General features: G+C 46.1%; 1 protein-coding gene across 4 annotated transcripts; it reads left to right on the forward strand.

Moving 5' to 3' along the window:
- Positions 1 to 2,369: 2,369 nt before the first annotated feature.
- On the forward strand, positions 2,370 to 27,109 carry zgc:66447 (SLAIN motif-containing protein-like). Of its 4 annotated transcripts, none has more exons than XM_062523869.1 (9): positions 2,370 to 2,655; positions 3,449 to 4,089; positions 13,103 to 13,239; positions 17,167 to 17,295; positions 20,840 to 20,980; positions 22,240 to 22,584; positions 23,575 to 23,706; positions 24,826 to 25,180; positions 25,940 to 27,109. In XM_062523869.1, the coding sequence occupies exons 2-9, from the start codon at positions 3,461 to 3,463 to the stop codon at positions 25,992 to 25,994; spliced, it is 1,923 nt and encodes a 640-aa protein (XP_062379853.1). In that variant the 5' UTR covers positions 2,370 to 2,655; positions 3,449 to 3,460; the 3' UTR covers positions 25,995 to 27,109. The 4 variants fall into 4 exon arrangements, with proteins under 4 accessions (XP_062379853.1, XP_062379854.1, XP_062379852.1 ...); XM_062523870.1 differs by having other exon boundaries at positions 2,389 to 2,498; XM_062523868.1 differs by lacking the exon at positions 2,370 to 2,655 and adding an exon at positions 2,877 to 2,956.
- The last annotated feature ends 284 nt before the right edge of the window (positions 27,110 to 27,393 follow it).

Consider the following 27,393-nt stretch of genomic DNA (forward strand, 5'->3'; position numbering starts at 1 on the left):
CACACACACACACACACACACACACACACACACACACACACACACACACACACACACACACACACACACACACACACACTTTCTCTCTCACACACACACACACACACACACACACAAACACAAGCCATGCCTGCTGAAACAGACCTTCTTGTAAACACTCACGGAAATTCCAGTGAAATACTACAGGATGCACAAAGGGCATGCATGATCAGACTTGTGATGCGGCTATGCACACACAATGTTGGCTACCTGCATAATATCTGCATAATATGCTTGACATTTCCCTCTGAAATGGATAAAGCGAAAACAGTATTTAACTGTCAATGAGTAAAAATGACACGATGCAGAAGTGAAACAAGAAAAAAGCAGAATAAGACATTGAGACAATAAGACTCAGTCATTGTGAAAGTATGAGAAACACAACGGAATGAAATACTCTGAATCGCAGGAGGGAAATACTCTGAATCGCAGGAGGGTGGGATGTACTTCTGATGCTGGAAGGTGTAATCAATTAACTCATTGACTACTGACCAAGAGATTGGCTGTAAGCAGTTCCAAAAGCCCCATAACGAGGAAATAGCCTGGAAAAAGAGCTGCCATTTTTTCCTATGGAGGTCTATGGGAGTGTCGCCACTCTGTTTTATCTACCGCTCTGGTATAGGGGTTGCCTTGTAACATACAGTGTGTGTGTGTGTGTGTGTGTGTGTGTGTGTGTGTGTGTGTGTGTGTGTGTGTGTGTGTGTGTGTGCGTGTGTCTAGATGTGAAACTGCACGTGCATGCATGCATGAGTATGTGCAGGGAAGGGGTATTGGCGATGCTGCGAGGCAGCGTGGGAGCTTGGATATGCTCTTGATCAGAGTGATGGCCTTCAGCAAGTTTCAGGATTCAGAACTATATTTCATGCTGATCCTGATCCATGATGAAACCTGTTCTCTGATGAGTAATGAGGCGGTTTGAATCCGCCATTATCCCGCTATCCCACCTCCTGTCTCTGGCATTGTGCAGAACACACACTGGCACATTGGGAGCGTACCTATGTTCCCCAGGTCCTATGTTCTCCGGGTATGTTCCCCACTTTGTATGAGACTGGGGAACACATAGGATCCTTTTTTTCTTACATTTTAGAAAGGGTCCTATGTTCCCCGCTTTTCCAAAAAAGGGCCCTATGTTCCCTGGTATGTATTGCGACCGCGGAACATAGGACCCTTTTTGGGAAAACCGGGGGAACATAGCACCCGGGGAACATTGGGATGACCCCGGCACATTTAGTGAAGACAGAGCATGTAGGGTTCTGCATGGTGATGAAGGAGATGAGGACGGTGGGTGGAGGACTGATGGAGAACTCTCGACGGTGGCTCTGTAGAACCTGTTGAGGAGATGTTCACCTTCCAGAGCAGTGGGGGAAGAGCGAGAAGGAAGAACGGCCTCTGGCCTGACATCGGGTGAGTGTCTCTCCTCCCCTTTCAGCTCGGAGAAACCTAAAAGCTACAGAGTGTGTCATGTCATCTAGTGGTGAGGTTGCTCAATTGCAACCAACGATACCGCTGCTTTTCCAAGTCTGTGGGAGAAATGTGGTGGATGTTAAAGATGCAGTCAGCCAGTGTACATTAGCATCTGCTAATAATTTGAAATGCAAACATAAACAGACGTGAATTCCTTGTGCAGTCACTGACTGTGCCTTTAAAGTGCCATGGTGGCTATCACTGTTCTCTCTACAGCCAGTGTTTTGTTTGTCCTTTAGCCTACAAGCTAAACATGGTGGACTCCACAGAAGGGGATCTACTAATGGGGGATGTAAGTGTGGGTGTATCCTGGTCCATGATCTTCTCTCCACTCCAGTCTCATTGTTGACACTGAGTTGACCATTCAACCATTTCACATTGGCTCAGTGTCGAAATAAATGGCCTAAATGGATCAGTGAACAGCAACCAAGGTGTTAAAAAAATGACAAACAAAATGCTTCCAAATGTCATGTTTATTGCAGGATCTTTTTTTGCTAAAAGCACAAATGTCGAGAAATCTTGTATTGGACAAATAGCCTAATGATGTGTGCTGAAATTAGTTGTGACCTGATAAAACAAAATGGCAAGGCTCTCTCTATGTGTGTGTGTGTGTGTGTGTGTGTGTGTGTGTGTGTGTGTGTGTGTGTGTGTGTCAGTCAGTCAGTCAGTCCATCCCTGCTTTAGAGCACAGATGCACCCAACCTGTTATCTAAAGAATTGTATATTTTGCCGCCATCTGCTGTTCGCTGGTTGCACCGGTGGGCTAAAATAGATGTGCTCTGAGTTACCTACAGATGGCGCTAGATTTACAGGTCTAGCGTGGCCTCTGCAAATGGGCGGGTTTTCAGCTTCTGATTGGTTTATTCTTTGTCGTTAAGGCATGATAGGCATCACATCTCTGTAGTAACAGTCAAGCTAGTTAGCTGAACGATAGTTAGCCACTTAGCTAGCAAAGTTAACTAGCTAGCGTTTGCAGATACATACCTGACGATAAGGTAACAGGGGGATTTGCGCGATTTATTTTCTGATTTACACTGCTAGTTCGGACACATTTTACGAAAATGCTACGGTAACCGAATCGATGAAAAACAAAGCAAAACCTCGTCAACGTTAATTCAAACATCCTACGATATTACGGATCACACACCGGTGGTAGGTTTTGTTTTGCTGTTAGCTTTGCAGCTAGCTAAATCGGCGGTTAGATGGTATGTCGAGTCTGTTATCTACTTAGCAGAGAACCAAGTAACTAGCCAAGTAAATAAGGAGAGCATCTGCATGGGTAGATTATGTGAGCTTCAGATTGTGGACATTATGTTCAAACGATTCGCTTGCAGCTGAAAGGTCCTGCAGTTGACTTATCTTGGCTCGTATAGCGTTAACGGTGACTTCTTCATTAAGACTGGCTGGCCGGACAGTTTGCTAACGTTACATGATTGATTCGTCGGAATGTATTGTAGGTCATTGATTGCTGTAGCTGCTACTTGTCTGATTGATTTAACTTACTGTATTATTGTTAACCCATTTGATTGTATTTGTGTCATGCATGAGAAATTGCCACGCTGCAAAAATGACGTTTGTTTTTCAAACTTATATAGCTAAACGGCAGCTGATTCGTTTATGTGAGGTCAGCCCTGTGCCTCATGGTTGATCAACATGGAAGTACAGCAACACGTTAACATGCTGGTTTGGTTGATTGCTCGCTCTCATGTAGCTGCTAACAGTTATTCACAAAGTGTTTCTCTCACTTGCTGCTTGGGTTTGTAATTGAGCAACGTCTCCGTGATCCAAAGGAGCTCACTCGTGCAGGTCCAAGTTTGATAATATGTTATGAGTGCTGTTGGTTAATCCCTCTCAACTTGATTATTCAGATGTGTCTTGGACTTTGCATTACTTTCTGAATAACCTTAGAAACCACGCTAACATTACCAGTGCGTCTGTTTTGCAGGAGCTGGGGAGAATGGTGGTTCCGGACAGTGGAAATGTGGTCCAGACAGCCGACAATGGCGGCAGTACCAGCGGACACATGGCTAGCGCGCAGCCCGGCTTTGAAACCGAACAGGACCTTGCAGGGGTGGAGCTAGAAGAGGTTCGCAAGTTGCAGGAGCTCGTGCGGAGACTAGAAGTTCAGAACCAGACCCTGCGCAACAGGGGCACCAAACTTATCAACAGCAATCTTACGTCGACCGGTACCAACATAAATAACCAACGGACACTCGGCGAGGGATTTACAAACTCTGCCGCCGCTACGACGGAGGACGGAGGTGAGGTTAGCGTCCGGGACTTTGAGCTGTCCCCTCCGCCGGACAGCAGTAGCAACAGCATCGAGGACATGTCCCCGCTGCCCGAAGCCGCGAGGCTAGAGGACGAGGACGACGAAGAGAACGCGGAGTCCGCCGACTTTCATCTCACTTGCGCCGCTGGCAACACAGAGGAGCCCCTTGGACAGCCACACTCAAGTCCCTCTCTGGAGAGCTGCGAGTCGGAGACATTAGGTGGGAGCGATGCAGTCATGGACCACTCTGCCCTGGACGATGTGGATGTGCTTGATCTGGGGGACTCTGTCGAGGCAGACGACGAGGACAGCTGGTAAGCCCCTATAGTTACTGATCCACTCTGATTTTGTCCGGATACTTTGTCGATGTTTGCCTTTGACACCTTATCAGGCTGCATCTGCAGCCAGACTCGCTACAAATCCGTTATTTGGGCTCCACAAAAGCTATGTTATGTTTTTGGGAAGGAATGAATAGCCCCTCTGTTTGTGCAGCGGTGTCTACATTTAGCTAGTGGGGTGATATGTGCACCCTTTGAATAAGACACATTGGAGCTCTGTGACTAGTGAGCTTGACGAGCTGAGTAGGCCAACTGTCGATGCTATTACTAAAAGAGTCAAACCTATCAAAGCCCTCTTAGTTGGTCCGCTCAGACTTGCTGAGTAGCTTCCCAGCAACTTTTACCTTTAGTGACCACAGTCCAACTGATGTCAATATTTACAACCCCCTTGACAGCATTTCCCATGCCACTGTAAACAATAAACTGGAAACTATTAACATTAGATTCAGCTACAGAGCTCCTGAAAAGTGCTTGCCTAGTTGTAAGTCTCCCGAGGTTCTGATAAGACTTCCTGAAGGCAGCAGGCAGCCGCATATCAAAGAGCATTTGCCCAATGCAAAACATCAAGTTTGTAGGTCAGGCATCATAGTGACATGCACAGAAACACCCTTTTGCATGTTTGCCTTTTGCATGCAGCATTTTAATGTGCTTTTAATACCAGCCATTGTTGGTGCTATTACAAGCACCCTGATGTGGTGATGATGATGCACTTTCATAGTTTTTTCCGGGGCCAATCAGCATTAATTAAACGCTTCCTGAGATCCGCGGTGGCATTGTGGCCGCCGGCGAGTTTTCTGCTCCAGTGGGTGCTCGTGCTCTCGTTTTCTGCCCTGCGTGTCACAGCCGCTCCGCAGTGAGCACACACACTCAGGCAGGGCTCATCTGGGAGGAAGCGCAGCTCTGTCGTCCTCCTATTTGTGTTTGCAAGAAGAAGACAGACAATTTAATTGGATGATTGCATCTGACTTTGGGCAAGGGGTGGTGGTGGTGGTTGGAGGGGGATCTGGCTGAGGACCGTATTAGGGGGCCCGCTGTGGCATCGTGGGAATTTAGTGTAGCTGTGCTGTTTTTTTTAATGTTTTTTTCCCCCTGTCCCTCTGTGGAGGCTCTGAGGGAGCACTGAATGCACAGATCACAGCGCTGCAGCTCTGCACCATACAGCATGATATGATTCACTAAGCATCCTGGGAAGTGGAGCGAGCGAGAGCGAGGGAGGACAAGACATGCAGGAACAGAGAGAGAGGGAGAGAGAGAACGAGAGTGTGTGAGTCAGAGAGTGAGAGTGTGTGTGTGAGAGAGAGAGAAACATGGTAAGTCAGAGAGAGCAAAATAGAGAGATGAAGACTGGAGCAGAGAGAGGGTAAATGAAGGACAAGAGAGAGAGAGAGAGAGAGGGATGGAGAAAGACTGTGAGGGAGATGGACAGAGCGGAGGGGGAGTAGAGAGAGAACGGGGGAATGTGGGCCCCTGTTTGCATGGAGTGCCCACTGCCCAGTCAACGTGATTCACCCGAGGCATACCATAGTCCTGCCGTGTGTGTGTGTGTGTGTGTGTGTGTGTGTGTGTGTGTGTGATTTGAGAGGAGTGAGGGAGTGTGAGAGAGAGTGGGAGTGAGTGCCTCTTCCCCTACTGGGCATGTCTGCATGAAAATGCCAGTGTTCTTGCTGCCAGTCTGGAAGTCAGGAAAACATTTAGCTTTCTTTTTCTTTCATTCCAGCAAGGCAAGCCCAGCACAGTACAGATTTGAGAAAGCAATCAGTTGAGTTTTAAAAGTATTGCAGTATGACGAGACTATTTCTTGAACAACTCATACAATTGCTTAGCCTAATGAAAACCTAATTTAAAGACCAGCTAATTAGCCAGATTGCTGCTATATCCAACACAATCCATTTTTAATCCATATTTCTCTCGAGTATATGTAATGATTAATGAAATGACGTAGCGTAAATATATCCCCTAAGCAATCCCCACACAGTTATCCCATAATTCCATTTTTTTGCACTGTCTGTAAACAGGTAGGCCATTGTTTGCCTGCTGGCCAATTAGCAGCTTACCCTGGGTTTGGAATGGCAAAGGCAGCGCAGCACTGACTTATTCTCAGTTTCACATCATTAGCCTTCTCCCATATGCTATGCAATGGGGCAAACACAACCACAGCATGGGCTAATCCGGTCAGCCGCGCTAAGCCGCTTTGACCAGACCCGGTAAACTGCTTTGGGTGGACTTAGGCCACATGTGATCCTGCTCTTTCTGATTGGTACTGGGAGTGGGCAAGCTGTGTGTGTGTGGGTGGGTGTGTGTGTGTGTGTGTGTACTTTGTGTGTGTGTGTGTACTTCGTGTCTGTGTGTGTTTGTGTGTGCGTGTGAAGTGTGTTGAGTGTGTGGCAGGGCGATGATGGGTCAGGGGTGGGCGTCACCTCAGGGGTCAGTCATGGGCAGACAAATACGGATTGAGGACAAGAAGCAGACTGAAAATGACGTGTCCTGCAAGGGTATGAACTGGGATGAGGCCATGTGGCTCAGTGATTTACATGGCTTCTTGTGGCACTACAGACATTTCTTGAAGTGAGATGATCAATTTGGAGCACACATGAGAGTTAGCCTACATGTTCCGTCCTACGTCCTAAGTACTAGCCTGACTATTTTCCAAAGTCACTTTATGTGATTCTAGTGCGGCTTGAAGTCTCACAAGCTGGAAAAATAGGCTGCCACTTCTGTCTGATCAGAAAGCTTTTAAGTCCCTGAAAATGTCAACATACTGTATATCCAGTTTTGGTTATCACATCACATGAAAGGGTGTCATATGATCCGAATGAATGAAAACATTGCCAATTTTGTTAAAATAATCTTCAAAATCATTTGAGGGATCCATGCTTTTTTCTACTACGTAGCCTCGATCTCAGTTCAACTGACTGAAACACAATAAATGTTTGGATGCAGCCACGACTACTAGTGATGCTTCGTGTTCAAGAACAGCCTGTAGTTGAAGGATTTCTGTTCCATTAAAGTGCCAATCTAACCAGACCTATCTGAATGACGTCTCCCCCTCTCCCCCTAGGTCATCTCCCAGATTACCTGATTTCCCAGAGTTTCTTATCCATTCTTATCCATTATACGGTTACTTCTCTCCTATGCATCAGGAAAGCCACGTGTTCATGACCTCAATTTGAATGTAGCTTACAGAAACATTTATGACGGAGCCATAACATGAGATATGAGGAAGTGGTAGAACCAGTCACCCAGTCTTCTGTGTCTCTGGATTGGAATGATCACATGAAGGTGAAGATTGCTTCAGTTATTTGATGTCAATAAACGTGAATGGGGGTCCATAACTAGGTGGTCACTTGTTACATTCAGACCCTCTAATAGGCGGTGTTCGGCCTACCCCCTTGAAAAACACCTGTACTATACCTGTATTAAGAAAGGATAATAGCGTAAGTGATGATGAGACCAATCAGGTTTGTTGTCATGTGGGTGAAGATTTCCGAGCGGCTCTGCCTAAAGACGCCTGGCGTGGCGTGGCTGTGGATCGCTCAGGCTTGGCAGGGATGCGGGCTGCAGCGCTGTCTGTGAGTGGCTGAGGTGTTGTGGGTAATCGGCTGCGGTTCAGCTGGCGGCTGGCGTGGCGTGGCGTGGCGTCCCCTGATCTGATCTCACTGTGCTTAGTGCTCACTGTCGCAGTGGAGACGCCTGCCCAGGGCCCAGAGTATGCCAGGTCACTCTCCTTCTTTTATTCTCTCTCTCTCTCTCTCTCTCTCTCTCTCTCTCTCTCTGTCTTTTCTTTCTCTCTCTGTCTATCTCTCAGTCTGTCTCTCTCTTTCTTTCTCTCTGTCTCTCTCTTTTATTTATCGTCCTCTTTTCCTATCTCTCTCTGTAGAGAAAAAAACAGGAACGATGACCTCAATGCAGCGCTCTATATTATTGTGTTCATCCCAGCGGGAGCTGTGTGTGTATGTGTCCCTGTGTGTATGTGTCCCTGTGTGTGTGTGTGTGTGTTCCTGTGTGTGTGTGTGTGTATGTGTTCCTGTGTATGTGTTCCTGTGTGTGTGTGTGTGTGTGTGTGTGTGTGTGTGTGTGCGCGCAGCGCTGGATGAGCTTGGTCTGACAGGGGCTTTTGTATGGATGACGCTCCCCCCTCGCCGATCCCCGCTGCAGTGGCTTTGAAAAGGCCTTTGATGAACTTGGCAGCGGATGTGCTTACTGCTGCACAGCGAGGCTATGTATGTTTGGTTTGGGGTGAACGATGTGCCAGGTCTCTTTTTGGGTCCACACCAAATTAGTTTACATAGGTACAAAGTGTTTTAGATAACACTACGTGATTATTATTATTATTATTATACATTTTATTATAAATGTTGGTAAAAAATAAATAAATAATAATGTCTTGCCTTGACATATTTCCGTAAGTTTTGAAATAACTAGGGGACTTGTCCTGAAAATGCAGTTCATGTCAAGGCAGTCAGTGTAGCAAAATAGGAGACCATTATGAAATCCTATAAAAAATGTATAGGCCGGCCTAGTCATGTGTTAGTCTGCAAGATCATCAAAATGACCCCTGTAGACCACACCTCTGTGGTGCTGAGGCATGTTCAATTGATCTCTAGTAAAAATGCTCAATCATTACACTTTTTGATGGTGTGGCAGCTTGAGTGTCTAAAGTGCACATCGCTCAATGAAATGCCACATAGCAAGTAATACACACTAATAAGCCAGGGCAGAGATGCTAGCGAGGGGTTTGAAAAGTTATTGAGGATTGGTGAAGTTAGAATTATAGCCTCCGACTATTAGTGCTGTTCACTTTGTTTAGTTTAGGGATTTTGACAAGAATGCTGAGATTCATCAAACTAAAGACTGACTGATGTAGCCATAACAGATTGCTCAGTAGACTACTCCGATATAGTGAAATCTGATTATCTGACAGAACGGAACCTAACAATGCAGTGTGAAGGATGATGAATAACTATACTGAAACATTTACATCTGGTGACCTTTGAACATGTGTGTTGTGTAGGCTGCTTGTTTGCATACTAAATCTTGTTTTGTAAAGCGCTGTATTGCTTAGGCCTTGTTTGTTTGTGTGTGTTCGAGAGAGATGGAGAGTAAGTGCGAGATTCCCACTCCTGTGGGAAGGTGTGACTCTGTGTCTGACACCACGTTGTGACTGCATGTGGTACGGGTGAGCTCGATACGCTCAATGGTGTTTTGGGCCCCCAACGCCGTCTTCCAGGCAGCGCTGTCACCGTCCACTTCAAGGCACCTAAGTGCTCAATGGGTTTTTTTTGCCCCCAATGGCACCTTCCAGGCAGCACAGCCTAAAAGGCACTTCCTTTACCCTATTCCTTTACCCCTAACCCCCTCAGCCCTCATCCTACCTCTAAACTGAAGGGAGTAGTGCATTGAAGGCAGCGCTGCCTGGAAGGCACCATTGAGGGCAAATAATACCAAAGACCCACCTAAGCCTTATCCTAACCTTAACCCATGCCTAACCCTAGAGCCTTCCAGATAACGTTGGGGGCCCAAAACACCAAGAAACTAGCGATACAATACGTTTAATTTGTTTTTAATTGGAATGTCCTAACTGAATCGGAGTGCTGTGTGGCGGCGCGATGAGGCGTGACATTGTGGGCAGAACTTTTGTCGGACGTCCTGTTCCTATTTTCTGTCTGTCTGCTCAAGTCGTTCTGCTGTTTTGAATGTGAAACATGACAGATTCGGTGTGGACGGACGGAGGGCATTCAATGCTTCACGACAGTCTCTCGCTCGCTTGACTGCATTTAGGATGGTGTGTGTGTGTCCGTGTGTGTGTTCGTGTGTGTGTGTCCGTCCATGTGAACGTGTCTCTTCCAGTAAGAGAGGCAGAGTTCTCTACAGCAGCCTGTGTCAAATTCTATCACTATGAGTGTGACCACCTATGCTAGCCATGCTCTGGACAACTTGGACAAGATTTGGAGATTTTGGAAAGCAGGATTTTTATTGTTTCAGACACAGCCATTAGACTGTGTGTGTGTGTGTGTGTGTGTGTGTAGGGGGGGGATCCACAATGTCGATATTGGTTTCGAAACTGTTACGGGTTTCAAGTCTTGTTCTTTTCATTATAAGTTAAGCTTAGTACTCGTATCTTCACTGCGGTGTTCCTTGAAGACCGTCTATTTGGTGCAGGCCTGCTGCCTGATATTTGGAGCAGAATTGATGCTGTGACTGTGTTGGGCCTGTGTGTGTGTGTGTGTGTGTGTGACTGTAGCCGTTTACTGACTGCACAGATAGCCGGCGATGCACGGGCTTTTAGCCGGCTAGTCCCGATTGTACTCACTGATAGCCGGCTAATCGCCGAGGTGATTTACGCTGCCAATTGTCCTCCCCTGAGGGTACACATATTCCCGGTGCAACTGCAGTGAGCACGCGAGCCGGCTATGCGGCGGCTAGCTGGGACATGGGCGGAGCTGTCAACAACGAGAGTTGTGCACACACTGCTGAAAGACTTAAAATCAGCAAACAGCTGACTGACTGTATGCTGAGCACAGCTGTCAGATCATCATCATACTGTTCACATATTAACACTGGTCCTTGTGGTCCATCTAGCACACTGTTCTTTCAAATGTCAATTAAATCGCCAAACATCTCAGCATTTATTTATTAATTGCTAACATATTCGGAAAACATAGCCTATCCTGCTTTATCTACAGCCAGGATAAATTAGCTAGACCTTGGCTAGCTTGCTCAAATAACCATTGACAACGTATTTCGTTAAAGCATGTAGGCTAGGCCTATATCATACCCACCCTAAGGTTTAAGAAACATAACAACGTTGTCCAATTTTAGTTTAATGCATTCTTCTGAATTGGAGAGGTCTCCTTATGAGGGTAGGCTCTGCATTTTAAATGGCTAATCGCTAGTCGCGATTAGCATCGTTGGTTTAAACTTTGCAGAGCTGTTTTGTTGTTATCACAAAAATACTGATTGTAACTGCTGTTAGTAAGACAGTTTGGAACCTGGCAGACGTGAGGCAGTGAAAGGTATAATGCATAGTCCAAGCGGAATGAGTGGAGAGTTGATATTGTGACGAGGCAAGAATTACTCTGTTAGGAAATGTTTATTACCAGATGAATATGAGGAATGACATTACATGGAAGTGGCCTGTTTAAGATCCCCGTGGCTATATATCCCACAACATGGGTGGCATCCCGTAACATAAACCCCTTATCCCACAACACATCAGCTGACTAGTCTAGTACACCTATATAATGCGTAACCGTCAACTATTTTATGACAACAGGCTGCTTAACCATCTTAGCCGTAGGCTACATTTCCCCCTTGCATGAACGTAACACAAGCATATGCGAGCCGCGCTACAATATTGTGTCACATCGAGCTAGCAAGTCTAGCTAGCCACAAACAACAGTGCATACCAGACTGTATAGAACAGGTGCATACTGCATAGGCTACTAATGACACTTTTTTACGGTCAGTGAATAGCACCGAGTGAAAATCAATGTTTGCTTTATATCTAGTGACAGTGGTGATGTCGTCAGTTTGGATAAGTAGAGTAAACTTAGTCAGAAGATCTAGAAATATCAAACGGAGGAGCAGAGAACTTGACAGAGAGCTGCACCGCTGTTTTGAGAATGACAGTAGCGTCATGAGACTTCGACGCCTATGTTGTTGTACGTCACTGTTCAACTTCACACCCAGTTCTTACATGTTTACGCCTACACCGAGGCGGCTTTGGAATATTGCGCTTCTTGTCCTCACTGACCTAGCCGGGGAATGGCCGGTTAAACCTAGCCGCGGATGAGGCGGCGTTCAGTCAGTTAACGGCTTGTGTGTGTGTGTGTGTGTGTGTGTGGCTGGGGCTGCATGTCTGCTGCTTGCTAAGCTCAGCTGTGCTGTGCTTTTTCACAGAGTGGCGCAGTCAGCTGTCGCCCCCCCCCCCCCCCCTGCACTCGGCCTCTCGGCTCCCTGCTGATGCTATTTAGTGTAAGACGAGGAGACTTGACAGACAGTCCCTGGTGGTCTAGTGGTTAGGATTCGGCGCTCTCACCGCCGCGGCCCGGGTTCGATTCCCGGTCAGGGAAGAGATTCTTTTTTGTTGTTGTTGTCCTGATAGTGTTATGTTAACAATCTATTAGAACAAGCTAGGCTATCTATTTTGCTGTGTGGGTCATCTGTGTAGTTTCTGCGTTAGACACCAAACCACCAACTCACTTGCTCAACACATTTCATACTGATGTTATGATTGAGTCATATTTCAGTAGCTGGTGTATTGGCCACATAAAGACAGACCGGTGAATCTGACTGGTGTTGCTGATCACACATTAAGGTGTTTACATGAGAGAAGGGGATTGTTTTGAATTGTTGCAGCCTTAGGTCTGGTAAGCCTCTCATGGCTGCAGAGGCTTGGCTAGCCTGAGTGTTGAGAATGCAGTGAGTTCCTTGTGTGGTGTGTGTGTGTGTGTGTGGGTGGGTGTGATGTCACTCATGCGAGCAAATTAACGGTTGCTGTGGCATTAATGAGGCATGCATGCACGCACGTACGTGTGCAAAGAAACACATACCTGACCGGTCATTAAAAAGCTTACGCAGATTTTTCTCACGCTGCCACACACTCTCTCATACACACAAGCACAGACACACACACACACAGACACACACACACAGACACACACACACACACACAGAGGAAGAGGGAGAGCTGATAAACTGGCTCAGTGGCCTATTTCCATCTATTATATCCATCTATTTCTGTTTATGGTTTTGTCGTCCATCTCTGTCCTGTTCTGTAATCTGGTGAAGTTAACGGGTATCTGCCATGCAAAACATGGAGTAGTCGACATTATACATGTGACTTAAAAGAGCTGGCTAGAATAGCATGTCAACAGCAACAAGTGAGTAAAGTAATCCTCAATTAAGGGTTGACAATGTCTCTCTTTGTCTTTCTCTCCTCCCTCTCCTTCTCCCTCTCTCCCTCTCTCCCCCCCCTCTCTCTCTCTAGGCTGTATGTGTCCCCTAAGAAGCAGGTGGCGGAGCAGGGGCCCCAGTCTCCTCTGAAGTGGTGTCGGCAGGTCCTGGACCATCCCAGCCCAGAGACCGAGGTGGCCTGCAAAACCCTCATCAACCGCCTGGACCAGTGTAAGCCTCAGCACACACACACACACACACACACACACACACACTAGGGCTTTGACTTTTGGCCAAAAATCGTATTCGAAGTTCGTTTGGTTATTAATATCAAACTTCGAATGTATTCGAATATTTGTTAATAATATTTTGACCATTATTTTTATGCTATTGGAAAAACACGCAGCATTCATTAAGCTGATTTTCCTTTTCCTGCTCTCCCTCCGTCTCTCTGTCACTCATGCGTCTGTGTCTCTCTCTCTCTCTCTCACAAACATACACACACACATACACACACACACACACACACGTAGCCTACACAGCCCCTCCACTCCGTGCAGACCGCGTCTGTCTCCATGAAAACAAGATCCCTGGAAGCTTGATTGCACCGACATAACACCGTTCAGGTGGAGGCACTATGCATACAACTTTACCAAACAGTATAGCCTAAGTAGCCTAAACTCATCCTCCATGGCCCGCTTTCTCTAATGGACACCCGTCCCTCGACATGCATCTTAAACATTCACAATCGTGAAAGCAATGACGCATAGAAGACAACAAGCTAAATTATCCGGTTAGCATGATTAGCATGCTGCACAGATTAAAACTCTTGCATTCAAGTTGATTGACCATCTCAATACCAATGTCTTCCAACTCCAAGACTCAATGAGGAAGTTACTATTAGCTTACCTTGAAACTTACACACACGTGGGGAAACTGAATAGGCTAGTCAAACCACTCGCTAACCTACATCTTGAATTTCCCCTTGGGGATCAATAAAGTATCTATCTATCTATCTATCTACAGGAGCCCAGATGAGTAAGCCTAATAGCCTTGCTAATGAGCTCATGATTCACGATGTGAGAAAGCTGCTGAATCTGAAAACAACGTTTGCATGCAAACACATGTACAAAAAAATAATGCTCATAACAGGTTCGAATATTAAGAGCTGCCAAAAATTCGTTCGAATATCATATATTTTTCAAAAATTCGAATTATATTCGAATAACGAAGTTCGGAGTCAAAGCCCTAACACACACACACACACACACACGCACAAATAGTGTACCAGCACATATCCAGTATGTTGACACACACTGACCAACTGTGTCTTTGCACCCACACACTCTCAGTCCCTCAATCTTTCACTCTCTCATAGTTTTTGTCTTTCACTCTCTTACACTCTTGCTCACTCTCTCTCTCTCACTCTCTCCTCCCTGGCCTAGTTCTCTTGCACAAAGCTTTTTTTAAAAGTCTTTCAAGTTTACAAACTCAAAACGCCTCAACACCCGCCACAGTTCCGTTGCTGCCTTTGTCTCTGCTGTGTTTTGTGCGCTCAGGCCTTCTGGTTATTCCCTGTACGTGTCTACTGGACCCACTGCAATATGAGACACAAGATGATAAATTAGATGAATGAGGCAAAAAACTCTAAACTTTCTATGTATGTGTGGGATGCCTTAATTTCAAGGAGAGCGTAGAGGAAAAGTTAAGCCAATACTTGTGTTTGTGTGTGTGTGTGTGTGTGGGTGTGTAACCTATATTAGTTTTCAAGCACTGTTCCTTTTGTCCGTATGTGGCGTAGCCATCCCCAGGTCATGAAACCGATCCTGATCATTGCAACACGCTCTGTGCACACAAGAGTTCACGTGGCCTCTGCAGCAGGGCCAAGTATTGCTTTCTTCTCCTCTCTCTCTCTTCCTGCATGGCATAGACTCCTGGGAACGGCTGGCGTGGTCAGTGTGCGCCGTGGAAAGGCTTTGCTAGATACGATCAGCCTCGTTGGCACAGATAAGACACACTCTTGTTGTGCTTTGTCAAATGAAGTCATTTGCATTATGTGTGCTAAGGTGTGTGTGTGTTGAGGTGTGCATCGATACTACAGACAGATAAAGTGAGTTTGGGTTTTGGTGTGTGTGTGTGTGCGTGTGTGTGTGTGTGTGTGCGTTTGGTTGTGTGTTATATGGGTGGGGTGACTGTTCTTTGGCCCTCCCATAAGGCTCCCTTGACTTTCATTGTGTGCATACGGCTGAGGCGTTTCCTGCAGTGAATCCCTGTCACGGGCTTATTTAATGCTCAGGGACCCACTGAGAGTCTGAATGAGAAGCTATTGCCAGATAGTTTTTCACTGGCATAGCACTCTACTGCACCCCCTGGAGCTGTTTAGAGAATGGGTCTACGTGTGTGTGTGTGTGTGTGTGTGTGTGTGTGATGGAGAGGGAGTGAGTGTATTTGTCATCTGTCTTTCTTTCAGCCTGTGTGTAAGTGTGTTTGAAGTTGGTATCTCTGTCTTTCTCTCTCTGTCCTAATTGTGTGTGTGTGTGAGCGTGTGTGTGAGCGAGAGAGAGAGATGGAGAGAGGGAGTGAGTGTATTTGTCATCTGTCTTTCTTTCAGCCTGTGTCTAAGTGTGTTTGAAGTTGGTGTCTGTCTTTCTCTCTCTCTCTGTCCTAATTGTGTGTGCGTGTGTGTGTGTGTGTAAGAGAGAGAGAGAGAGAGAGAGAGAGATGGAGAGAGTGAGTAAGTGAGTGTATTTGTCATCTGTGTGTGTGTGGTTACCTACCTGTCTCTCAGTCAGTGTGTGAGATGAGCTCCATTATTTACAGCACGGTCAGCTGCTCTGCGCACCCTCTCCCAGCTGAGCAGCAGAGCGGCTGGTGCACTCAGGCGCATCGTTAGCCCAGGCCCTGTCTTGGGTTACCTGCCCAGCCCCAGCACACACACACACACACACATTCACTGGAGTCTGACTGTCACACACTCAGACACACACACACACACACACACACACACACACACACACACACACACACACACACACACACACACTGGAGCCTGACTGTCACACACTCACACACACACACACACACACACACACACACACACACACTGGAGCCTGACTGTCACACACACACACACACACACACACACACACACACACACACACTGGAGCCTGACAGTCACTCAGTCTTTGGTCCACAGCAGACCCACTGTTTAACAGGCCTGTGGCCGCGTAGCATGGCTTATCTGATAAAGCTGATAAAGCAAGACTAATTGCTACGTGTAGCCAAACTATTAGAGCAAACCTGAGAGCGATCTACTTTCTGTAATGCATTTTGCTAGCCAGAAAATACATGCCGATAAGTTGTGATCCTGTACAGTGTTTTGTTCTTATATAGATTGAAATATTCAACAAAACTAGCTTCGTTCAGCTTAAAGTGGCTTGGGACGGAGGTGTCTAAAAACAGATCCATGCAAATGTGTGTATCTAGTTTATATGGGCGGGTAGACGGACACTGTCCCCTCTGTCTGACTGCAGCCTACGCTCACCTGATCTTCCCTGTTTCCAGCTGGTTCGGGTTCCCCGTGCTAATGTTAACCCAAGTGTTGGTGACCTGAGCTCGGTTCCCTGTCAGTTAGTTCTCCGAGATGGAGCTGACGACCTTGGGGTCAAGGTCAAGGTCAGGATGTTACGAGACAGAGAGAGAGAGAAAAAAAATTGGATTTGTTGAGGGTGTTAGATGAAGGGTTTGTGAATGTACCGTAATTTCCCAACTATTAGCCGCGACTTATACATTGATTTTGCTAAATTTCTTCAGCTGGGAGTTTAATACATGGGGGCAGTTAATATGGTTTTGTTTCTTTCAAAGCTTTGTGGATGAAGAATGTGTTTGCATGGTCGAGAGAGGGCACCTTTAGGCTGTAATATTAGTGTGTGTATGTTTGTGTAAAAGACGTCAATAAACGGTACCTAACTGTATTAGGCTCTTGATTCAGACTTGTGGATTTCATATGTCAAGTCTTTCATAAGCTCCAAACATTGCCACACCGCCGCTGTACACCTACATACACCTGAAATGTATAGCACATACCCTGCAGACTCTTGCCTACGTGTACAGACTGTTAATGTTGTATGATTAATTGTGTGTGTGTGTGTGTTGCAGCGGCGTCTCGATGGAGGAACGTGTACTCGAGTCCATCCCAGTGCTCGGTGGGCTCCACGGCTGAGGCCTCGCTCTCCCCTGGGTACCACAAATCCACTAACAAACCGCTACTAACCTGTGGCAGCTCAGGTATGGCATGACCTAACACTCTCTGTGGTCCCCTCTCGCACGCACGTGCGCGCACACATACACACGCACACACACACGCACACACACACACACACACACACACACACACACACACACACTGATGTGCATGTAGAGACACACACACACACACACACAAACATTTATGTGCATGTTGACACAGTGTACACACACACACACACACACACACATTTATGTACATGTAGAGACACACACACACACACACATACACAAGATACTTACTAACACACTAGGGTGTTCACTCCTCACTCACATGTATGCGTATGGTGTGTGTACAGACACACTCACACACTCACACACACACACACACACACACACACACTCACTCACACACTCACTCACTCACGCTTCCTTTCACCCATACCTTAGTTATTGACACACACAATGTTGCGCACATGCATCCCAACTCTGTGGTGCACATGAGGGAACATATGGTTTGTTTGCATGAGCACGCAAAGCATACTTTGACACCCAGCTACACACACACACACACACACACACACACACACTGATACAGATTCACATGCCCACTGTACAAGGTCAGCAACAGCCCCAAGCGTACAGGAATGTTGTTTTTCTTTCTTAGTCACTTCTCAACTGGGTTGGGTGTGTTGTGTTATGTTATGTTATGCTGATGTGATTAACCTTGCCGTTTTATTTAAAGACATGCGTTGCCTTGCGTCGTTGTTTCCACGCATCTCTCTGCAGTGTGTTTGTATGTTTCTGTCCCCCTTCCTCCCTGGTGTCTGCACTGCCATAGATGAAACTACTTCAATGCGGAATTGTATGAAGCAGCTTGATGACCTTTAAATGTATACACCTTTCTTTTGTGAGAGGCTGAGGTTTTCCTGTCTGACCTTTTGTTTATCGCTGGGAAACAGCATCCATTCAGGATTTCAGTACACACACACACATACAACCCTTTACTCTCATACACTCACACACACCCCTATACTCTCATACACATACACTCACACACATGCGTTCACACACACGTACACAATTTACGCCCTTATGTTCACATTACTGAAACCCCAGTTGGTCATTTTGAAGGGAACGAGCACGCATGCACACGCTCGCACACACACCTACACAATTTATGCCCTTATGTTCTCATTACTGAAACTCCAGTTGGTAATTTGAAAATACACACACACACACACACACACACACACACACGCACCTGGATCTGAAGTCTATGAGCTCTATCATTCCGACACTCCTCCCCCCTCAGTAATCCTGAATGCCAGACTGGAATGGAACTGAAAAGCATGGCCACTGAGCCGTTACTAACAGCGCAGACATGTAGATATCCACTCCGAGAGAGAGGAGGAGGAGTGGGGGGTATGGAGAGGAAGAGACAGTGATGGAGGGAGAGGTAGAGGCCTAATTCTCCTTAGGGACCTCTGAAATGGTACATACAGTTAAGCCCAAAATTATTAGCCCCCCTTATGAATTCAGACATAATCCTTTGTTTATACATGAAAATGACCATTTCCAAGAATGTGCCTATTTTATATGATTACAGAAGCGCAAAGACAGTATGCCCACAAAGTTTGATGATCATTGTTTACTCATGCTCTGATTTGTGACAAGAAAAGCAAAAATTGACATGTTCAAAATTATTAGCCCCCAGACCATTAATAGTCAATAGTGTAGCCTTTCTTTGCTTCAACTGACAACAACCTCTTTGAATAGTCTTTTACTATGTTGGCACATATCTCTTAGGCACTCTTTAGCTCCAGCTCGTCCAAACGGCATGGTTTTCTTGTATGGACTCTTGCTTTAAGCACGTGCCACAGATTCTCAATGGGGTTGAGGTCTGGTCTCTGTGTAGGCTATTCCAGCACCTTGATTTTAGTATCCTTTAGGGCGTTTTAGACCACTTTTCACTATGCTTTGGGTTATTATCATGCTGAAGGACCTGGTGGTGACCTAAGCCTAGACTAAGAGCAGGCGTCTTGATGTTATCCCTCAAAAGGTCAACATAATCTTTCTTTTTCATGATCCCATGCACCCAAACAAGGCTCCCTGTGCCTGAGACAGCAAAACAGCCCCATAACATGATGCTCCTACCACCATGCTTCACTGTGGGAACTGTATTTTTATGGTTGTAGGCCTTCCCTTTTTTCGCCAAACATAGGCAACATCCATGTGCCCAAACAGCTCCAGTTTAATGTCATCAGACCAAAGGACAGTTTTCCAAAACTCATTTTTAGCTTTTAAATGTGCATGGGCAAAGTTCAGTCTGACTTTGGAGCACCCCTTTTGGAGTAATGGGTTTTTTCTCAGCCGATGACCTTGGAGGCCTCCACAATAAAAATCCCTCGCTACTGTCTTCCTCAAGACTTTAACCCCAGAGGTCTCAAGGTCAGCAACTATCATTTTGGCGGATGTGCAGGGTTCCTTGCTAACATCCCTGATGATTTTTCTCTCTAGATTATGATATTTAGCATTTTCATCCACACTTAGGTTTGTTATGCACAAACTTGGAACTCTTTGTACTTTGTAATGATGCCTTGCACGGCTGTTCTACAGACTGTGAAGCATCTAGAGATTACAGTATAGCCTTTCTCCATATTATAGGCCTCAATGATGTTCTTTCTGAGGTCCAGACAGATTTCCTTCATCCTCAGTATGCCTGTAAAGGCAGTCCCCTCTCAGACAGATGTTCAAGTGCCTGTAGGCCTGTTTCTTGAAGTCTTTAGGTAACAATCAATGCTGGTTGGGTGTTCAGGTGTTGTCTGGACATTAACTAACTGCAAAGGTGTGGCTTGAAAGGTGACAGGTTGGTCGTGTGTGTTTAAAAGCAAAAAAATCACATGGGGGCTATTAATTTTGACCACTCCACTTTTCACACAATTTGAGATTAAGCATTCCCAATAATATATTAACACTCCAAAATGCACCAGATTCTACAAAATAACACTGGCGAATGTTTGATTTTTAAAATTTGATCAGGGATGAAAAATTTAGGGAGAATTTTAGAGTAATGTTCCAAAATTTCAGGGGGGGCTAATAATTTTGGGCTTAACTGTATGTCTGATTGAAAGAGAGAGCCATGCTGATGTGCATACATGCTTTAAGAGTCAAACCAGTTTGTCTGCACACTGTGTGTGTGTGTGTGCGCTTGTTGCATTGCTGTGGCTGTGAGATGCCCAGCTGGGGTTGATTCATAGCAACAGAATAAGCCCACTGTGGTTCTGTGTTGGGTGTGGAAGCATGTGCCTGATTATTGCTGTATGGCTCTGTGGAAAGAGAGAGCCACACTAATGTACACACATGCTTTAGGAGTCAAACCAGTTTGTCTGCACAGTGTGTGTGTGTGTGTATCTGTGTGTTATATAAATGGTATGCTGAAATCTATGTTGCTGTAATTATTAAGACACTTTGTCTGTGTGTGTGCTTGTGCTGCATGGCTGTGGGCTTGTATGCATGTATGTGTGTGCATGCAAATGTTTCTTTTCTTTATTTTAAGAAATTATGTCATTATGTGTGTGTGTAGGTTACATGAGTATGCACTCAGCGTTGAGCTCCCAGTCGTCTATAGACAGCGAGCTGAGCACCTCCGATGACTCCATCTCCATGGGATACAAGCTGCAGGACCTCACCGACGTCCAGATCATGGCCCGTCTGCAGGAGGAGAGTGAGTGCATCCCCGTGTGTGTGTGTGTGTGTGTGTGTGTGTGTGTGTGTGTGTGTGAGAGCTGTGTGCCTCATAGTTCCTCAACACACACAGGTTTGTATCTCCGTCTCTGTATTTGTGAACTATTGTAAGCTCTGAAAGGGCTGTAGGAGTATATGTCTGTTAGTATGCAAATGTGTGTATGTGCTTGTGACTATGAGAGCCCGTCTTTGTAAAGGCTAGGGGTTTTCTTATGCAAACCTACTTCGGTATTAAAATTCTTGTCACATTCGGTGCATATTGCAGATCAAAGAGAGAAAACCAGCTTTTTTCCTGCCCAGCGTATACTATTTGGCTGATGCTTGGAGATCTTCCGAATGTAATCTGGCTTCCCTCAATGTTAGCAACTCTCTAAGGGCCTGTGGATGTTTCAAGCACCCTTTTTATCATGGCTGTTATGTTCCCACCGCCTGGAGAAAGACTTTAGCGCTGCGGGCGGTGGAGAGGAGGCTAAATTTAAACACCTTTTCAAAGCAGGGATCAGCAACTCTTACTGTAATATCCATAGACGCCAAAGTCATAGATGACATTGCCAGTGGTGCTCACCAACAGCCAGCAGTAATTCTAGGTTATGTGTGTTCACACCTACTTATGATTTTTTTTTGAGGATGTAGGGGGTACAAACTTATATTTATGTGTAATTATATCTATGTCTGTGTCAAGTGTTTTTGGAGATTTTTGTGTTTGACTTGACTTTACATATTATTGTGTGTATGTGGTAGTGTTAAAGGTGACCTATGCAAGTATTTTAGCTCGCTATTTCGGGTTGAATGACTTCTGTCTCGCTTCCACCTAGCGCCGTGGCACTGACAAACAGAAAGTCTCCAGCCTCGCGATCATGCTCATGAAAAGGCAGACTGATGGATTGAGGAGTGTTGTAAAATATACACGCTAAAGCTGTAGGGGAAGCTCTGCAGAGAAATCTGCAAGCGTAAAACGAGCGAAAGCGAAAAGAGAAAGCAAAACCCGGCGATGAAATTGGCAAACCTGGATAGTTTCCCCTTAAGGATTTGGATTTTGTAGTCGTATTTAGATTGTATAGTAACGTTTGTGTGGTGGTTGTCCCTCAGGTCTCAGGTCTAGGACTACGAGTCCAGTTCGGCCACTGGCAGATTTTTGTGTTTGACTTCACATATTGTTGTGTGTATTTTGGTGTGAAGGATTTGTTTTGTAGTCGTATTTAGATTGTATAGTAACGTGTGTGTGTGTGTCCCTCTCAGGTCTGCGTCAGGACTACGCGTCCAGTTCGGCCACTGCGTCCCGCCGCAGCTCCTCGGCCTCGCTGCAGTCCCTGCGTCGCGGAGGCGGCGGCGGCGGCGCTTACAGCGACCAGGAGCTGGACTCCTACAGCCTGGAGGACGAGGAGGACGCCATGGGCTACTGCCCGCCGAGCCTGGGCCAGCGCCGGCCCAGGTGCTCGCCGTCGCCGCTGGGCTCGCCCCGCTGCCAGTCCCCCAGCAGCCCTCACGACTACGGCCGCGTGGCCGGCCAGCCGCGCACGCACACCCCGCGCCGCTCCCTCCAGGGGCCCAGCGCCGAGCTCCTCAAATACGCCCGCAGTGAAGGTAGGCGTGCGGGGCAGTGCCTTGTGGGTAATGTAGCTTAGACTAGCGGGTTTGTAAGTTAGCCCTGCATTGTAGCACATAATATAACAGTATGCCGCTGTGCACAGACACCAGTACTGTAAAGGGGCATTCACATACGTCGCTACTCGCACATCGCTCCTCGCTTCAGTTAACTGTCAATCATCTCTATTCTACATTCTGATTTGGTACTCGCTTCACTCGCATCGCTGGAAGTTAAAATTATTTTAACTTTGTACCCGCCCACATCGCATCGCTAGTCCTCGCATCGCCTGTCCTGGCCACATTCAGCTAGAACACATTCACTTTACATTGACAGTTCTCGCTCAGAGATGGGCGAGTAGCGACGTATGTGAATGCAGCTTAATTCAGCATTGGCTCTGGGCTTTCATGCATGGCAATGTCAATCATTGCCATGAGCACTATGCATGGCTTTAACAGGACTCTTTGAGTTATATACACAGCTACTGCAGCAGCACCCTGCATGTTATCTTTACATATGGGTATTGTAAGAGGATTTGAGGACACCCATGTGTCCATCGAGGATATTTATACTGAGAAACCTGCTAGATCAATTCAGTATGCAGGAGAATAGTCAGTTTTAGAATTGATGTGGTCCTCCATACAGTTTGTTTACAGTTGTGCTTTTTATCATCAGAAGGCTTGAAGTTGGGTGTAAGGAGAATCGCTTTCCTTCCATTAACAAGTTTAGTCAGTATGCTGAATGTAATCGGTTACTTGTCTACTGAAACGGATACAATAGGTTTTGGTATAAGTGAAGTTAGTGGTGAATGAATGTGGTCTGACTTTATGTGTGTGTGTGTGTATATGTGCGTGCGTGTTTGTGTGCGTGTTTGTGTGTGCGTGCGGGTGTGTGTGTTTTTGTGTGCGTGTGCGCTTGTGTGTGCTTGCGCGTGCGGGTGCGTGTGTGTGTGTGCGCGCGTGCGTGTGTGTGCGTGTGTGTTATTCCAGAGGAGTTGAGACACGGCATGCCGCGCACCAGCCTGCGTTCTTTAGAGGCGGTCAGAAACAGCCGCAGCATGGAGGCTAACCTGCAGAGCTCCGGCAACCGCATGTCGCGCCTGCCCCAGTCCCCTACCACAGGTCGGTACCCTTCCTACCCAAACTCTCCCACCCCCCCACCCCCCCTTTTCCACCTTCCACACACTCCTCCCACAACCCAGCCCTGCCCAGCCCAGCCCAGCCCAGCCCAGCCCGCCGTCGTCGGCTTACTATCCCCTACTGGGCTGCCACATGCTCCCACGTTTATGGGTGACCATGTGGCATCATCGGTCCCCTGGCTTCGTGAGGCAGTGGAGCAGATCAGGACACGACACGGAACACAAAAGCAGTTTTGCTCACTCACTGGTTCATGTTTGCTGCAGTCACGTTCCGAAATGTTAAGCCCAATAACAGTTAAGCCGGTTTTGGTTGGATAAGAGTCTTGTGGAAAACTGATTCATGGGCAGAAGTGCCTTTTTTTTTTATTGAAGAAGTGGACAGAAGAACTGATGTTTTTCTTTCAAAACCTGAGTAGAATTGTGTTTCAAAATGCACACTTGCTCAGTTTTTGCTTTTCTCTCCAATGTACAAAGCATACGGTCCCCTGTAATTGTAATGTACAAAGCACAGCTTCATTAGTTTTATGTGATGCCCTGCCCCCTGATGGATGTTTGTATGAATAACACCACAACTTATTTTTCCTAGCGTAGCTTAAGGTAAGAAAAACAAAACGCATCAGCATTGTTACAATGAAAGGGGTATTAATCTTATTTGAATTGTAATCGAGTAGGCTATAAATACAACATTTAACATTTTATTATGCAAACTGGTCTACGCAGCTCCTTTTATAATGCACAAAATCAGTGGACATTGTGAAGAGAGTAGTCATCACTGTTCCTTTTTTCTCCCTATCCACCCCCAACCTCATCCATCTCTCCACACCTCCCTACGCTTTCCATTCCAAAGACTGCGGCTTGTTACAGAGGAAATGATTATTTGCTTTGTTTGGTTCAAACTACAGAGGAAATTATTATTTGCTTTTTTTTTGGTTCAAACTGTAATTTTTTAAATGGTAAATATATTGCTCATTGTAACATGTGAGATGTTCACTGTTCATGTCTCCTTCCCCTCCCTTCTCCACCTCTATACCTCTTCCACCACCTCCTCCTCCACCTCCTCCACCACCTCCACCACCTCCACCACCTCCTCCTCCCCACGCAGGCGTGCCGTCCTCCACGCGGCTCCGCAGCACCGGCCACTCCCCGCTCTCCCTGCGTGCTCCAGTGAAGGCCCTGGGCCCCATGGGCTCTGCAGGGCAGGCGAGGCAGCCCGCGCGCGGGGCCCCTGGGGCTGCGGCCGGCCCTTCCACCGGGGTGCGCAGGGTCCAGTCCCCGGGGCCTGCTAACGGCGGAGGAGGAGGAGGAGGAGGAGGAGGAGGAGGAGGAGGAGGAGGAGGAGGAGGAGCAGCAGCGTACCCGGCTGGCAGGACCAGCCTGGGGGCGAAGCAGATGCCTGGGAGGGGGATGGCTGGAGCAGCGCCGCCCGCTAGAGGTCGTCTGTCACAAACGCCCAGGAGGTAAGGAGGCAACAAGGAGTAAGGAGTGAAAGGATGGAACCTGCACTTTTAAAATGAATGTGTTGAAAACAAAGCATCTCTGTATCCAGATAAGGACAACACAATTTGTGTTGTTTCCAACACATTGCTTTTGTTATTTGTTACACAAAATGTGTTGAAAATAACACAACTTTTTTCCTGTGTCCAGATGGGGGACAACACAGTTTGTTGTTTTCAACACATTTGTTTTAAGAGTATGGATAATACATTTCTTGTTTACATCTTGAGCCCCCCTAAACAATACACTATATTGCCTAAAGTAGACAAAAAGTGACCCAATACTTTCTGGCAATGTAGTGTATACAGTGTCTGGCGTAAAGGGAGACCATGTAATGTTAATCGAATCGGACAACAATCGAATTGCTCTATGTGAGCAGGGCTTTGCTAATCACCATGCTGTCATTATCCAGCTTGTGCATTTATCTGTTGTGCTATTATAACTAAATGTCTATTCTGTTCGGACTAGAGAACTAGAATCAAAGACTAGAATAGAAGACTTCTTGACTTGACTGTCACATTTACATTCATTGCATATACAAAAAACAAATGATGATTTTTGTGCCATTTCATTTTGGGTGTTTCGGTGTTTTCATGCTGCCCCAACTACTGGCCGAACTGTGCGCACGTTGGCCTCAGACACATCCGTTCTGCTGACACTGGTCTGTGCTGTGGCATCTTTCCCAGGCCCATGTTGCTGATGTGGGTCTCTTGTCGTTGCAGATCTTTTGGGATGACTAAAATCGCAGACGAGTCGTGGAAAGACGGCTGCTACTGAAGCCTTCGTCACACACACACACACACACACACACACACACACACGGCTGCTACTGAAGCCTTCATCTCATATACACATACACACACATATACAGACAGTGACTGGCGTCCGCCTCACTCTGCTCCCCCAGAGCAACCTGCACCAGCCTACTGCCTCTCTGCCCCTCCCCCCTACACACACACACTCAGAGCGGCTCTCACAGACACACACACACACACACACACACACACACACACGCACACACACACACACACTGCACTGGCAACATGACACTTCAGGAACTGGACACGCACGTGGCATGTCTGTTTGCACTCTCACAATCGTCACACTACGAGGACAAAATGAAGGAACAGAAGAGACCGAAAGAGATAACAGTGTGGCTCAGAAGGCTCGCTGGAATCAGTCTAAAGACTAACAGAAGTTGTAAACATTTTTTTGTTTTGTTTTTCTCTCTCTCTTATCTTCCCTACTTTATTTTTCTGGAATCAACCTAGTCTATTTTTGATGAGACACAAAGAAGAGACCTGCTGGAAAAAAAAGAAGAGCTGTGATGTACTGTATTTTGTCCTGTACGTTAGAGACTAGAGAGGGACGTGTGCTTTGTTTACTATTTGAACTTGGTAGTGCTCCAAACTTTATCCCCTGGGTGTGGATGCACACTGCTAGTCGACCATACTCTGAGTAACTTTCAACTGGATGTTGCATGTGTATTTTTATTCCATGGATGAGAATATTTATGTACAGTATGATTCGTTCTTTGGAGGCGAGCTCCAAACTCTGTGAGATGGCTTGTGTTTTGTTTAAGTAGTTATTGATTCCTTGCATTCTGCCAAGAATAATGATGATGATGATGATGATGATTATGATAATGATGAGAATAATAATAATAATAATAATAACTGACTTTTATGTGTTTTCTTGGGCACATCAACGCAATATTTGTAGGGAATTTAACTGCCCTTTTAAAAATATCTTGGGCGGGGGAAAAAAGGTTTTATGTTGTCAGTGTCATCATTGTGCCAAGGTGAATTATTGCAGCAAATATTCTTTGTTTCCCTGTTTTTTTTTTTTTTTTTGTAATTATTTGTTTTCAATCAAACATATTGTATGTTAAATTTTGTGTGTACCGCTGTCCTGCGTTCTTTCTCCCGGTGAGTAAGTCTTAAGTTCGGACACTTGGTTATGGATACCTCACTTCATCCAATGACAAAACTGTATGCAAAAAGCCAGGTGCTTATGACAGAACTGGGTATGCAACCTTTTACATAGTGCCTCAGAAGATCTGTAGCTGTAACTGAATAAAAAATAATAAATCTACCCAGAAAATTACTACCTTCATAATGTTCTTTTTATTATTGTTGACAGCCTTGCAAACTCTCCTCTTGCACCTGTTTGTCTA

The sequence above is a fragment of the Sardina pilchardus genome, chromosome 21 (assembly GCF_963854185.1).
Source record: "Sardina pilchardus chromosome 21, fSarPil1.1, whole genome shotgun sequence".
NCBI classification, from domain to species: domain Eukaryota; kingdom Metazoa; phylum Chordata; class Actinopteri; order Clupeiformes; family Clupeidae; genus Sardina; species Sardina pilchardus.

Coding starts and splice junctions, on each gene's coding strand:
- zgc:66447 (XM_062523868.1), top strand. CDS start 2,933: ATGATTGATTCGTCGGAATGTATT. Junction 13,240..17,166: donor CATCAACCGCCTGGACCAGT/GTAAGCCTCAGC, acceptor TGTGTGTTGCAG/CGGCGTCTCGATGGAGGAAC. Junction 25,181..25,939: donor CTGTCACAAACGCCCAGGAG/GTAAGGAGGCAA, acceptor TTGTCGTTGCAG/ATCTTTTGGGATGACTAAAA.